The 12832-nt window shown below is 32.5% G+C and overlaps 2 protein-coding genes, 1 long non-coding RNA gene and 3 other non-coding genes across 15 annotated transcripts; 5 read left to right on the top strand and 1 right to left on the bottom strand.

Moving 5' to 3' along the window:
• Positions 1-938: 938 nt before the first annotated feature.
• Positions 939-2214, top strand: LOC116346905. Of its 3 annotated transcripts, none has more exons than XR_004201643.1 (3): positions 939-1012; positions 1172-1214; positions 1316-2214. It is a non-coding gene; the product is annotated as an uncharacterized LOC116346905 (long non-coding RNA). The 3 variants fall into 3 exon arrangements; XR_004201642.1 differs by having other exon boundaries at positions 968-1012; positions 1172-1241; XR_004201644.1 differs by lacking the exon at positions 1172-1214 and having other exon boundaries at positions 986-1012.
• A 40-nt stretch (positions 2215-2254) lies between these two features.
• Positions 2255-7611, top strand: LOC116346904 (solute carrier family 25 member 45-like). 6 transcript variants are annotated; one of them, XM_031777193.1, is made up of 9 exons: positions 3981-4293; positions 4720-4759; positions 5984-6056; positions 6129-6238; positions 6297-6403; positions 6462-6595; positions 6701-6794; positions 6857-7115; positions 7191-7611. In XM_031777193.1, the coding sequence occupies exons 3-9, from the start codon at positions 6017-6019 to the stop codon at positions 7320-7322; spliced, it is 876 nt and encodes a 291-aa protein (XP_031633053.1). In that variant the 5' UTR covers positions 3981-4293; positions 4720-4759; positions 5984-6016; the 3' UTR covers positions 7323-7611. The 6 variants fall into 6 exon arrangements, with proteins under 6 accessions (XP_031633055.1, XP_031633053.1, XP_031633051.1 ...); XM_031777195.1 differs by lacking the exons at positions 3981-4293; positions 4720-4759 and adding an exon at positions 2255-2266; XM_031777191.1 differs by lacking the exon at positions 4720-4759 and having other exon boundaries at positions 3984-4293.
• On the bottom strand, positions 7489-12580 carry LOC116346903 (alpha-tocopherol transfer protein-like). 3 transcript variants are annotated; one of them, XM_031777188.1, is made up of 7 exons: positions 12450-12580; positions 10884-11173; positions 10665-10821; positions 9876-9937; positions 9599-9792; positions 8286-8493; positions 7489-8150 (listed from the first exon to the last, which is right to left on the bottom strand). In XM_031777188.1, exons 2-7 carry the CDS (start codon positions 11050-11052, stop codon positions 7948-7950), a joined length of 993 nt encoding a protein of 330 aa, XP_031633048.1. In that variant the 5' UTR covers positions 11053-11173; positions 12450-12580; the 3' UTR covers positions 7489-7947. The 3 variants fall into 3 exon arrangements, with proteins under 3 accessions (XP_031633048.1, XP_031633049.1, XP_031633047.1); XM_031777189.1 differs by having other exon boundaries at positions 12468-12559; XM_031777187.1 differs by lacking the exon at positions 12450-12580 and adding an exon at positions 11559-11787.
• Trnas-uga lies at positions 8705-8786 on the top strand. The gene has a single exon. It is a non-coding gene; the product is annotated as a tRNA-Ser (tRNA).
• Trnas-cga lies at positions 9209-9308 on the top strand. Its single transcript is given in 2 exon segments — positions 9209-9245; positions 9264-9308. It is a non-coding gene; the product is annotated as a tRNA-Ser (tRNA).
• On the top strand, positions 10118-10200 carry Trnas-aga. Its single transcript has one exon. It is a non-coding gene; the product is annotated as a tRNA-Ser (tRNA).
• Positions 12581-12832: the final 252 nt, after the last annotated feature.

The following is a 12832-nucleotide window of genomic DNA, read 5'->3' as shown; positions in this document are numbered from 1 at the left end:
CAAATAAATTTTGAATTTTTTTTAAAACTTAACACAAGAGAAACTAAATTCACACCAGAATTTGACCACGTGTAAGTTCCAGCTTACACACATTTTAATGCATAAAATATACAATATAGTAATTGTTTGTCTATCATGTGATTTAAAGAAAAAAAAACAACAAAAAACCGTTTTTCAACAACCGAAAGATTGCCAGCAGGTGGCTAATTTGTAGTTATATAGAAATTTAAAAAAAATGCATACATTTGTTTTTGTGTTGTTCAATTTGATAAAGATAAAAAAAAAGAATTACCGAATAGTGCATATGTTTTTTTTTCTCACACGTTGAAAAAAAGTATAGTTCTACTTGAATAAAAAAAATCATTTCGTATTTGTAATTGTAGTTGTACAAAGATAATAATAATCATAAATTGGATTGCACCTGTGAATTCCTCTTATCCCCAAACAAATAAAAAAAAAACTTAAAAAAAGAGAATTTTATGGATGAAAAAATACACTTTAAATTTAAAATAAAAAATTGAAAAACAAAATATTTACAAATAAAAAAAAACATAAAAGAAAATAACATTTTTTGCGTCTTATTTCCTTTTTTGTGAAATTTTAAAATTTAGTTATATCCTTTTTATTTTACTATTGTACTTCATTTTGGTTTCATAAGGATTTTAAATCACATTGTATCGATAGGGAAGCAATAAAAATTTAAATCGAAAATTGAAAAAAGTGAATTGTTTACTTATTGTTTGATTTGTCGTTTTAATGTGTTATTTTGAATAAATAGTAATGATATCACATTCGCATCATGGAAGAAAAACACACAACATTATTTAAAAAAATTGTTATTGAAAAATGGCAATACTAGTGGTACTAGTTGCTTCACGTAGAAACGTAGTAAAAGAACTTAACTACGTTCGAAGATCATATGTGACACATGTGATGCGCGAATGTGCTTTTTCCCACATGAATTTTAGTCATATATCATCCGTCACTAACATCAGACATGCGTTTGATTGTGGTAAGAATTTTTTTTGAGTAATTCATGTAACTTATTTAAATATAAATCTGAAAAAATTGAATTTATTTATTTTCTTGAAAAAGTTTTGATAAAATTCGATCATCAATTATCGATCAATATTTTTTTTTGTTGATTTTTCATATACATATGTGAAATTAGTGCAAGCTAAAATGGCGTCAATTAATAAAAATTGTGAATTTGTGTATGTGTTTGACTCAAGCATGTATAGGTTTGAATTTTTGAATCAACAATATATAATTGAATTTCATTCGATGAAGTAAAGTTTAAAAAAATCTTTTTTAGGCCGCATTTAAAACGAAAAAAAATGGCCGATACCATTCTAACCTAATAGTCGCAGTAAGCTCATTATTTGTATATCTTACCTATGCCCTATCTGCTATTTTAATATCGTTAAATTCTTGTTCTGGTATATCTATATTACTGCTAGTATGAGAATTTTTCAATCTTACTATAGTATATACATATTGCAGCTGGCCCAGCGAGATTTGAAGTATATATTGTATTTTGTTGTTGTTAACCTGTGTGAGATAATATTTTTTTTATTAACCAGAGAGAATCGAACTTGCGACTGCTAGATTAGAACGTCTGCACGCTAGCACTGAGCTGTATCGGCCGGTGAATGTTGATGCACTATTTGTATTTTTGAATTATTGACCTTGAAATTCAACAAATTCATAGAAACACATGATTTCTATCGCTTTTTCCCTGCTGAAATACATTTTTTTATTGAAAAATATACCTTTTTCCATTTGGCATTCGACTATTTGTTTACATTGAATAGAAAAAAAGTAAAAAAAATCGAAAAAATAGTCAACAATAGTCTTTTGCATAACAAAAATTGTCAGTGTAGACAGACAATGCATTGAGTGTGTACGAGCGTGAGAAAAAATATGTCACAATATGGTGTACTCGTTCTGTATCATCAACAGCATTGATGTACACCGTAAATTATCACGCGCTGCATACACAATGTAGGCTGCATACACAATGTAGCTATAGGAATGTCGCACGCACACAAATGTCGACCAACAGTTGTCTGTTATAGTGTGCGCACCAGCTGTCAATCATGTGATCAACGCTATAATGTTGTTATGTTATCACATTCATGCTTACATTGTTTATAGAACGATTCATCTCGAAATATTAATTTTTTTTTAAATAAATTACGATTCCAACTGCAATTCCAAAGTTTTTTATTTGACCATTTCATTTTTATTCCAGATAAAAAAAATTGTAAGTAAGTATTTGAAACAAAAATGCCAAAGAAAAAATCTTTTTGTTGTTGACATTGAACGCACGCACACATGCTCGGGTATTTGTTTTTTCTTAATTATCTCTTTCTTTCTTTCTTTCCTCCTTGATAACGTTTGACAAATTATCTCACATGTATCGTAAGGTACAGTCGGTGTAAAACATACACTTACAACGACGCATAAAAGTTCTTTTGCTGTCGTCATAGATCTATGTGTGCCTTTCTCTCTCTCTCTTCTCTTTCGTTTCTCTCTATCTTCGGTTTACAGTAGATTCTCGTACTACGATCAGTCTCGTTGTTTTCACAAACGATAGAGTCACACAGTGTGATGTACATGCAACTAACATGCACCATCATATTCGTAACGCTACAATCGAATTTGGAACACAGCGATTACGTGTTGTTTACATAAAAAAATTTCCAGTGTTTTTGTAGTTGCTCATGCATGCTAAATTCATTATCTAGAACGTGATAGACGAAACATGTGTAAATGCCAGAGAAAAGAATTTTAAATTTTATTTGTTCATTTTGTCTACTATTTCAACATATATTAGCAACGGTGAAAGACCCCAAAGCGTGTGCATGATTTTTTTTGAAGGATTTTTTCTTGTATGGCAATTCTGATAAGCCCAAGGGGGTCAGAATTTACATATGTAAAAGTCACTTTCGTCCTTTTACAAGTTACAATCGATTTTATTTAGGTTGCATTGGTAACTTAACGTTCGTCCATATAGAATCCAAACACGTATGTTAAATTCACATCGCTTCAAAAATCATTTGAGAAATTTTGCACACAAACCAAAAAGTGGGGAGCCAACGACATGGACGTGACTTTTCTACACCATTCATACGTAGTTTATTCTACTTTTCGCATGTAAATTACATTGTATATTCGACACATGCGAAATGTCTACGTTTATAAACATTACACACCAAATTGACATCATCGAAAGTTTGTATGCCGGAATCAAATGTCAACACACAATACCAGACATTAGGCTCGAGCTATGCATATAGCGGCTGCTATTTTATAGGTGCTATTCATAGGCGCTATTTAATTCGTGTGCTGTGTGTAACACCGAGTAGGAATATCATAGCCTACTATTCTTTTGTACATTTGAATGTGAGTACGAGAGAGATGTAGAAAATAACACACAATATGCATAAATGCATTAAAACGAGATAAATAGCGCCTATGAATAGCAGCTATGAAATAGCAGCCGCTATATCCATAGCTCAAACCTAATGTCTGCACAATACTCAAGTAATGCGTTCATCAGTCATAAAACAACATAACATATGGTTTGTTGTTGTTTTTTCGTCTTTATTCTATCTGTCTCATATCCTGCACTTTGGTGCTTTTTTCGTGGAAAAGTCATAAAAGAAGAAATGTAACCGTTCCATTCAATGCAAATGAAACTAAATTCAAACTCTTACACGCGTACTAATACACGTGCAATCATTCTAATTTTGTTTTTTTTTCTGTTTTTTTTATCGTTTTCTGTGTTGTTGTGTGTTTTCCTTGAGTTTCGTGTGTATTTGTTGAATCTCTGTGAGTAGTGGTTGTCTCAAACTCTCTCGCTCATATGGTTTTCTCTTCTCCACGATGTCCATGTGTATTTGTGAGCGCAGCCGTCTCTTAATCCGCTCTTATTCGCCGCGCTCTTTCCACTATTTCGCTTTTTGAGAGAATAACAAAACACTCTCTTCGCTCTCTTTGATTTTTCCTATTTCTACTATACACACTGCATGTGTGTTACTATAAATTAATTTTCTTCAAATGTGATTTTAATAACATTTAGTCGTTTGACATCTCGGTAACAATTCAATAGATTGTTATTTACACATTTCGACGATTCCGATTCCGATGTCAAAAAATCAATTACCCAGTTAAAAATCGGAAGTTAGACGCCAACTTATTCGATTATTTTCGTCAATGAGTTGAATAAGTTTGTTGGGTATTTTTGGGTTTTCGATTTGGCCGTTGCTGACAACCAGCGCAAAAATAGTGAGTGAATCATATTATCATTGAATTTGGAAAATTCTTGATTTGTTCAGGCGACGCACACAAACAAATCAAGAAAATTCGAATAATTTATGTTTCTATTGTTTTGTGTCGAAATGAATTCGCATCAATGTCAGTGAAACTAACGATTACGCAAACAATGAATGACACGACGAAATCATCGTGTAAGCGGTGCAATAAAATTCGTTGCTTTGACTCTGATTTGTGAGTACATTTTTATTTGTATTCAGAGAAAATCGATATTCTTTTCGGACATTGCAATAAAAATTGACGTTCGGTAAAAGTTTAATTGAAAACTTTTATTTTCTATTTTTCCGAATGTTGTCATTCAAATTTACCTGGATTTATTTGCTGTTTCATTCATATTTATCAATATTTCATCACGATTTTCTTCCACAATTCAAACAGACTCCATTCAAATCGATACCTCGTGATCATTGTCATATGAGTAAGCTTGATATGTACTACGGTTGGATTTTTTTAATTCATTGTCGGAACTATTATCGTTCGTGTAATTCACGGGACATTCAAGATTGTGATGTCATCAGTGAGATGATAAGTGGATGTTAGCAACAAAGAAATTCATTCAATATACCAACAACAAAAATTTCGACTCGAAATTGATGTCCGTGGAAATTTGAGATTTGTAAATCAATACAAAAGCAACATCAGTCAATACAAAAGTCACACAGTTAAATCAAATCATGTTCTCAATCTTCTAATAGGAGAAAGCCACATGTACATACATATATTTACACATTGCAGAAACGCACTGACACTCTCTCATCTCTGTTTGTCGAATCAACACGGTGTTGAGCACGTGCTTTGGTATAACCAAGTGCAGCGTTGCGATGTTCTGGTGTGTGATTGTGTGAGTAAGTAAACGAATGACTAACAGAGAGAAAGAGAGTTATTACTCGTGATTTTTATTTTTTGCTTTTGTTCTCCCTGTATTTTGGTGCTCATTTCGATGTCAAAGCATAAGTGTATTCTGCATTTTCAGAAATGTGCAAATTGATGCGCACCAACATATTCATTCTGAAAATCTTTAACATTGCAATTACATTTCTGTACGAATCGGTCGTTGCAGACATTGATGATGGAACAATATTTGGCGGCAAAAATGTAGTTCAGCGAAGCACACCGTACATTACTTGAATTTTACTTGCAATGAATCATTTAGATGCTTTGTTATGTGTAACTTTTTTGTTTAAGGTCATTGCTAGAACCTTTTTCAAACTTCTTCTTGGAAAAGTTTCCGAATTTTCAAGAAAATGTTTGTTTAGGAGAAAAAGATTTCAGAAAGTGTTCATTTGTTCAAGGATTCTGATTATAAATGTGTGAACAAGAGCAATTGAAATACAGATTGATTCTTTTGTTAATAAACAAAAAATTCACAAAGAAAACCCATTGGTGATTCATGTTTCTTTCTTCGATGTTTTATTCGACAAATGTAGTCCAATCTGCATGTTAATTCCTTAATAGAATCAATCACAAAATCAAGGTACGAATTGTATCACAATGAATATGGCATCACATACAATTTGTGGCAAATTTGTGATGCAATGACTGACTGATTAACCTGTTATTTAAATTATTTTTCATAAATTTCATGTTGATTAAAAAGTTAAATAATCTCTAATCCCAATAAAATCTATTAAATAAAATACAGCTTATCATCGTTGTTCGTTAGCTACAACCAAAAATGACGGCCCATTGTGACTTCATAGCTGGTGTTTTTGCTGGTAAATTAAAAGAAAAATTTGGAATATTTTCCATCAATTTAAATTGCCACTTATGATGATTATTCTAAACAGGTGCATGTAATATGTTCATATCCCACCCGCTTGACACGGTGAAGACGAACATGCAATCGGGAAATATGCGATTTATTCAAGCGACAAAAATTCTATTCAAAACCGAAGGGGTAAATGAATGAATGTATCTAATAATTAATGAATGTATCTAATAATCGAATATTGCAGGCAAAATCCTATTATCGTGGTCTTTTATTTCCATTGTGTTCAACGGGATTCATGAATTCGATCATTTTTGGTGTTTATGGCAATTCGTTTCGAATTTATCAAAATATGTGAGTCTTTCGAACTCTGAATATTAAATACAAATATTTAATCGTCAATTTTTTGCAGGACATCAAGCGAAGAATCAAAGCAAAAGTATTGGTTTACACACGTATTCCTGGGCGGTTGTACGGCCGGACTGATAAAGGCAATTTGTGCATGCCCAATCGAATTATCAAAGGTGCGATTGCAGGTGAAAGTAAGTAAGTTAATCTAAAGACCCAATTCGGTCAGTCGTTTCAATTATGGTATACTTTTTTCTATACTTCTGTATTTCTAATCTATCTCCTTGTTTATGTTTATGTCAGATAATGAAACGGGGCCATTGATGGTGTTTCGATTGATTAGACAAACAGAAGGTTTGCCAGGCGTTTTTCGTGGCTTAGAATCCATGCTCTGGAGGTTTGTATTCAAATTGTCTTTCGCTAAAAAATTGAACTCGATTGATTTATTTCTTTGCGCAGAGATATTATCCCATACGGACTGTTCATGTTTGTATATGAATATATGATAGAGAAAATGCGATCACCATCACTTCAACGACCGTACCATTATAAAGAGGAAACAGTTGAACCATTACGAACGGCAGTGGCTGGCGCATGTGCTGGCATGCTATCTTGGATACCGGGAATTCCGTTTGATGTAATCAAAACGCGAATGATGACAACCACTAATCCAAATCAATACAGAAATGTATTGCATTGTTTCAGCGAAATTACCAAAGTAAATTTACTTGCCATATTCAAACGATTCTTTTGCGCTGACGGTTTTCATTTTTTTTGTCTTTTTCTCATCCAGGAACATGGATACAAATACCTTTTCCGTGGCGGCACAGTGTTGGTATTGCGATCAGCACCAGTCAGTGCAGTTTCATTCATTGCATATGAGCATATGTTGCGCCATTGCCAAAGTCATTATCAGTTCTCATGATAGATCGACTCGAAGTCACAAACTTAACCAAACACAAAACAAATTAAGAATATTTTAGTAACGAATGCGTAAATAATAAATTTACATTCATTTATATTTTAGTTTGTATGTGACAAAAAAAAACCACATTGTAATTTATTTTTATTTATTTATTGAACACTGCTTATTATTATGTATATTTTAAAATTTTTGTTTTGATTATGTAAATTCCCATGTAGACAATTGGATAACAATCTTTTAACTTATCGTACATTTATTTATTGGTATTTAAATAAATTGATAGCATAAATTGTGATTTGTGAAACGTATGAACAATATAGAAAAAAGAAAGAAGTGTGAGAGGGAGGAAAAATGTGAAGAAATACTGCTGGCGTTGTTTTTTTTTAATTCCTACATCAATGGTGTGCCACTCATTACAAAACGAAATGATTTGATGTTTGATCATGGATTTAGTTTTGGAGATAAGTAGACCAAATATATATATATAAAATATTAACATATCGATCGCCCGTCACCCCGCAATCAAAAAGTATAAAATATCGCAATTTTGAGCATTCAACGTTAAAAAAAGGTCTTAAATATACTAGTAAATATATGTAGAGTACTGGTTCGTTGTCAACGATGCTCAATCGACTTCGAGTTTTCGAAAACTTCCCTGTAATCCATACAATTGTCCCTTGTCATTGTCGCTGGATGCACAATTCAATTGTTTCAATGCACTGATTGCACCTTCACGCGCTTTCATTGAATACATATCCAAATGAACGCGCATATTATCGTTGTCAAGAAGTATTGACTGCTTTGCAGCCATTTCAACTTTCCATGATTCTGTGAAAATGAAAATTCATTTCCGTAAAAAATTAGTGAGTAAATGCCAACGGTGATTTGTTTCTATTTCTCAAACGAAATTTTAATCTCGATACTTGGAATGCATTATTTTAGTTTGAAAAGCTTTGTACTAACCAATCATTTCAGCCATTGGAATGGTTCCGCCGTACTCCAAAGGTAGTATAGAACGATCGATAACTTTAGCTGACTCAAGTGAAGTGAAAAACTTGACACGACTTCGTAGCTTTTCAGTTACTAAACCAAGTGCAAAATCAGCGGCAAATTTAATCGATGCATGCATTTTAAATGCAACTATTTCTTTATGTCGCATTGGCAACGTATTCTGTATTTAAAAAATGAAATGAACAAAAAACTAAATTAACGAACAACAAATTTATATGTACAATTTCGACATAGATCAACATTTTTTGTGTGTGTGTTTACAAAAAATCTCATTGCAAAAATGTAACATAAAACATGCTGCTTGCGTGTCACATTGTTGGTGCGCACCGTTGCGCACGTACTGTATACACTTTGATGTATAACATTCATGAGCTGCGATGTCCGAGTGGTTAAGGAGATGGACTTGAAATCCATTGGGCTCTGCCCGCACAGGTTCAAATCCTGTTCGCAGCGAATAATTTTTTTTTACCCACGTTTCTCAAGAAATGTGACTTTTGGATGTCGCCATTTCGAACATCGTATTTTTTCAACAAATTTAGCTTTTTCGAAATTAATTTTCAGTCATTTCAACACGTTTTCAATATTATTTTTGTCACATTTTGTTTGTTGGTTATAAATCGCATCGATTTCGTAAAAATGCAAATTAAAAATAAATAAAATGTGAAGAAGTTTTAATGATTTTTTTTTCGATTTTAAATATCTTGACAAATGTGAAAGATTTTTTCGGCGAATGTATAGAGATTATGTTTTTTTATTTTAATTTAATCAACAAACACATTCAACAGCAAAATAAAAAGCATCGCTCCAGCGATAGACAGCGTGCGTGTCTATAGTTACGGAGAACATGACACGATAAAATATGTTTGCTAGCATGAGCTGCGATGGCCGAGTGGTTAAGGCGATGGACTCGAATAAATTCGAATTCTTGAAATCCATTGGGCTCTGCCCGCACAGGTTCAAATCCTGTTCGCAGCGAATATTTTTTTTTTATTTTCTTTTTTTATTCACTGTCAATTCCAAAGTATATTTACACTCTTTTGAATGTATTTTTTTTATTGATTTTTATGAAGAATTTTTTTTTTATTCAAACAAATGTTGAAATAAATGTGTCATTCATTTTAGCGCGTAAACATGTAAGCGTCGCGTTGTGTTTTGTATAAAAAAATTCGATAACTTTGAATGAATGCATTCAATTTGTATAAATGTCACAAAAAGTAAAAAAAAAATGGCATGAATATCATTTGAAATGAAATATTTTGATTTACCTCGGCATTTTTAATAATTCGAACAGCCTCTTTGGGAGTGAATAAAGTCATGTACGGCAAACTAACGCCAGTACAATCAACAATGTGAACATAGCCACGTATTTGATTCTCTTCATCTTCCATTAATGTTTCGTAAACCATGCCGTGCAATTTGAGCATATCGGTATTGGCATATTTATATGGATCGAAAACACCTATTAACAATAAATCGGATTTGAAAATGATTTGAATAAATGAAATAATTGAAATATCTCTTTAATTTGTTTTCATTTCTTACCCGGTCTTGTGATGATAACTCTTCTACCAAACTGATCACGTTTTGGCACCGCAAAAATATACCTATTTCATGCATAAATAAATGAAAATGATTTTCATTCAATGAAATTGTGCAATTCATTAAGTATTTAAATGATTTTAAAAGTAACAAAAATAGAAAATGTTTGGTGAACAATGAAAGTGATAGTCGTGCGTGTAGACACTCGCACTGCATAGAGGCGTTAAACGTGAACGTGTATATGAGCTGCGATGGCCGAGCGGTTAAGGCGATGGACTAGAAATCCATTGGGATTCTTCCCGCACAGGTTCAAATCCTGTTCGCAGCGAATATTTTTTTTCACGCGTCTCTTTTCAAATGCTCTTGCTTTAATTTGATTTTTTTGTCGACATTTTTTTTCACGAAATATTTTTTTAAATAAAGAAAAATGATCAAAATTGTACATTTTGAAAATATGACACTACGTATAAGTTTGCGGCTGAAGTAAATTTGAATGTTTAGTATATATATTTTTATTCTGTCTATTGTTAATTATAATTAGTTTCGTGTGTTTTTTGTTTGTTTGTTTACATAAATGAGTCCAATTCGATTTTGTATTGGTGGTTCATTACAACCAATGTTGATATAATGAGGAAACCAGTTTTTAGCAAAATATATTTATCTTCGAAGAATGTGTTTTTTTTTTCTCAGATTAATTCAAACGAAAATATTGTTTATTCAAGGCCACATATAAGTAGTGGCGATTTACTTCATGGGCATTTTATTAAATTATAAAAATGATGTATTAATTACCCCAAGTTTAGAAGTGTTTTCATCGTTGGTAAGTTCATGTCCAAATTGGTGAAAAAATCATATGACTGACGCAGTAATAGATATCTTTCGATTCCTTCTTGTGTAATGGGTACGCTGAATTTTTTGGCTCGCAAAAATCGCAATAAAAAACTAGCATCTTTGAATGATAATTAAAAGAGTTTATTTTTGTTTGCAAATGTTTTTTGTTTGTTTGTTTACCCATTCGAGCGGCTTCGATTCGTGGGTTCGATTCAATCCAATCGCGAATTGCTTTTAGAGCAAAATCTCTGGTCGCACATGTTTCTCGCAATTCAGACTCGGCCAACAGTTTGAGCTCATTGCTCAAACGAAATTCATAATTATCAACGACTGTGGTAGCTTTCTTCATGTTAACGGTTCACTTGAAACTATCGCGCACTCCAACACAATAAATTATTCGTTTTCAATTTTTTTTATTCAACTATTTATTTTTGTCTGCTGTAAACAGGTTGTACTATTCTATCGGCTCACTAAAATATAGAAAATGTCTTGTAAACATACTGAATAAATACTTGAAGTTAAATAAGAACATAGATATGTGTCTGGTTTTAAAATTGCGCAATTCGGTAACCGATCCATCAGATATCCAAAGTTGAGAAGAAAAAGAGAGAAAAAAATAATACAGAATATCACCAACACAAGTGAATTGATTTGTGCACACAATACAACTGTAATTGCCAACTTAAAATCTAGTGGTTAGATCCGATGAACATCTGACTTGAGTGTTGCACTGAAATGTGCTGGGCCAGCTGCAACAGAAGTTGTAATACGCATTGCGTATTTTTTTTTTTTTTTTTTTCAAATATAACAAGTTTGGAATTTGTGGTCTAAATGTGATTTACCAAATGCACTCACGTGTAGTTTTTCTTTAAATCAAGTTAGTTTGATGAGAATTCGTGAAAATCTTAATGCACACGCCACTTTGAATGCAGAATACGATTTGAACGAAATCACAACACAATCGGAGCTCATATAAGCTTTATTCATCTCGTTTCCACATTTACTTTCGCTGCACACGCTAGTGCTTTGCTTCTAATGTCACTTCATTGAATAGCCTCACAAGCCGAACTTTGAAGTGTAAGGTATTTTTTTTGTTTTGGTGTGTTCGCTCTTCTCGCCGTTGGCAGTTTTTATTTCATTTTTTGCTCACAACGATGATTTGTGCTGATGAGATAATCACATATACACACACACACGCACACACCGTTGATTTGTGTGGCGAATTTATATGGAATTTAAACATCCATCTGATAATTGAAAATGGTTAATGAGTGGAATTAACTCAAGCGTATTCAAATTGCACCGAATCTTCGTGTCGTGGCCAAAGTAAAAAAATACATTAAATCTTTGTCGTGTTTGATTTATTATCAAAAGTGTGCACGGTCATAAAATATGTAAATAACCTTCACTTAATATTTAACAACCACTTCAGATGTGTATTCACTACACAATGTTCAAAAGTGCATAGCGGAATAAATACTCAGGTCAATTCATTATCCGAACAAATAATAAACAAAATTGTTTATCGGATTCTATTTTTAAAGTTAGAATTGATTTATGTTCCGATATTGAAACGGTAGAAATATGCTGGGTTGTTTTAAGTTGACAAAAAAACATCTTTTGTTTGTGGGTGGCTGTGGATCAGACGAAACCTCTATAAGAGGAAATGATTTTGCTGTTTTTACCAAATTTTGATCTAAAAACGTCTTTTACCAAAACAGAAAACAAATCAAAATTAATTCTCACTTTAAATTGTTTACAAACTTTGTTGTCCAACCAAAAATGCAATCTATTGCCTAAATTCGAAAAAGTGCAAACGGTGTCGCTTCAAATAAGATATATATGTCCAATTGGTAAAACGATCGTTTGTCGACTGAACACACACGCCCAAGATGAATTCAATCGAAAACCAAAATAATTCGGAGCAAGTCGTATTGGCGCTATTGCACAGACACTGGAACATTTGAGATTGTTTTTGGTCATATGAAGCGTTTTACAAGGTAAACTATCGGCCAAAATGAATAAATCGTTCGTACAGATTTTTGTTGTTGTTGGAATCGATTCGAATAGATCATAACGAACACGGTTAACCAAACGGTTTCGAGTGCATTGTTATGTAAAAGGCATTT

This window comes from Contarinia nasturtii, unplaced genomic scaffold, assembly GCF_009176525.2.
Source record: "Contarinia nasturtii isolate CC-2019 unplaced genomic scaffold, AAFC_CNas_1.1 Cnas_scaffold_1699, whole genome shotgun sequence".
NCBI lineage: Eukaryota > Metazoa > Arthropoda > Insecta > Diptera > Cecidomyiidae > Contarinia > Contarinia nasturtii.
This window is presented reverse-complemented; position numbering and strand designations above follow the sequence as displayed.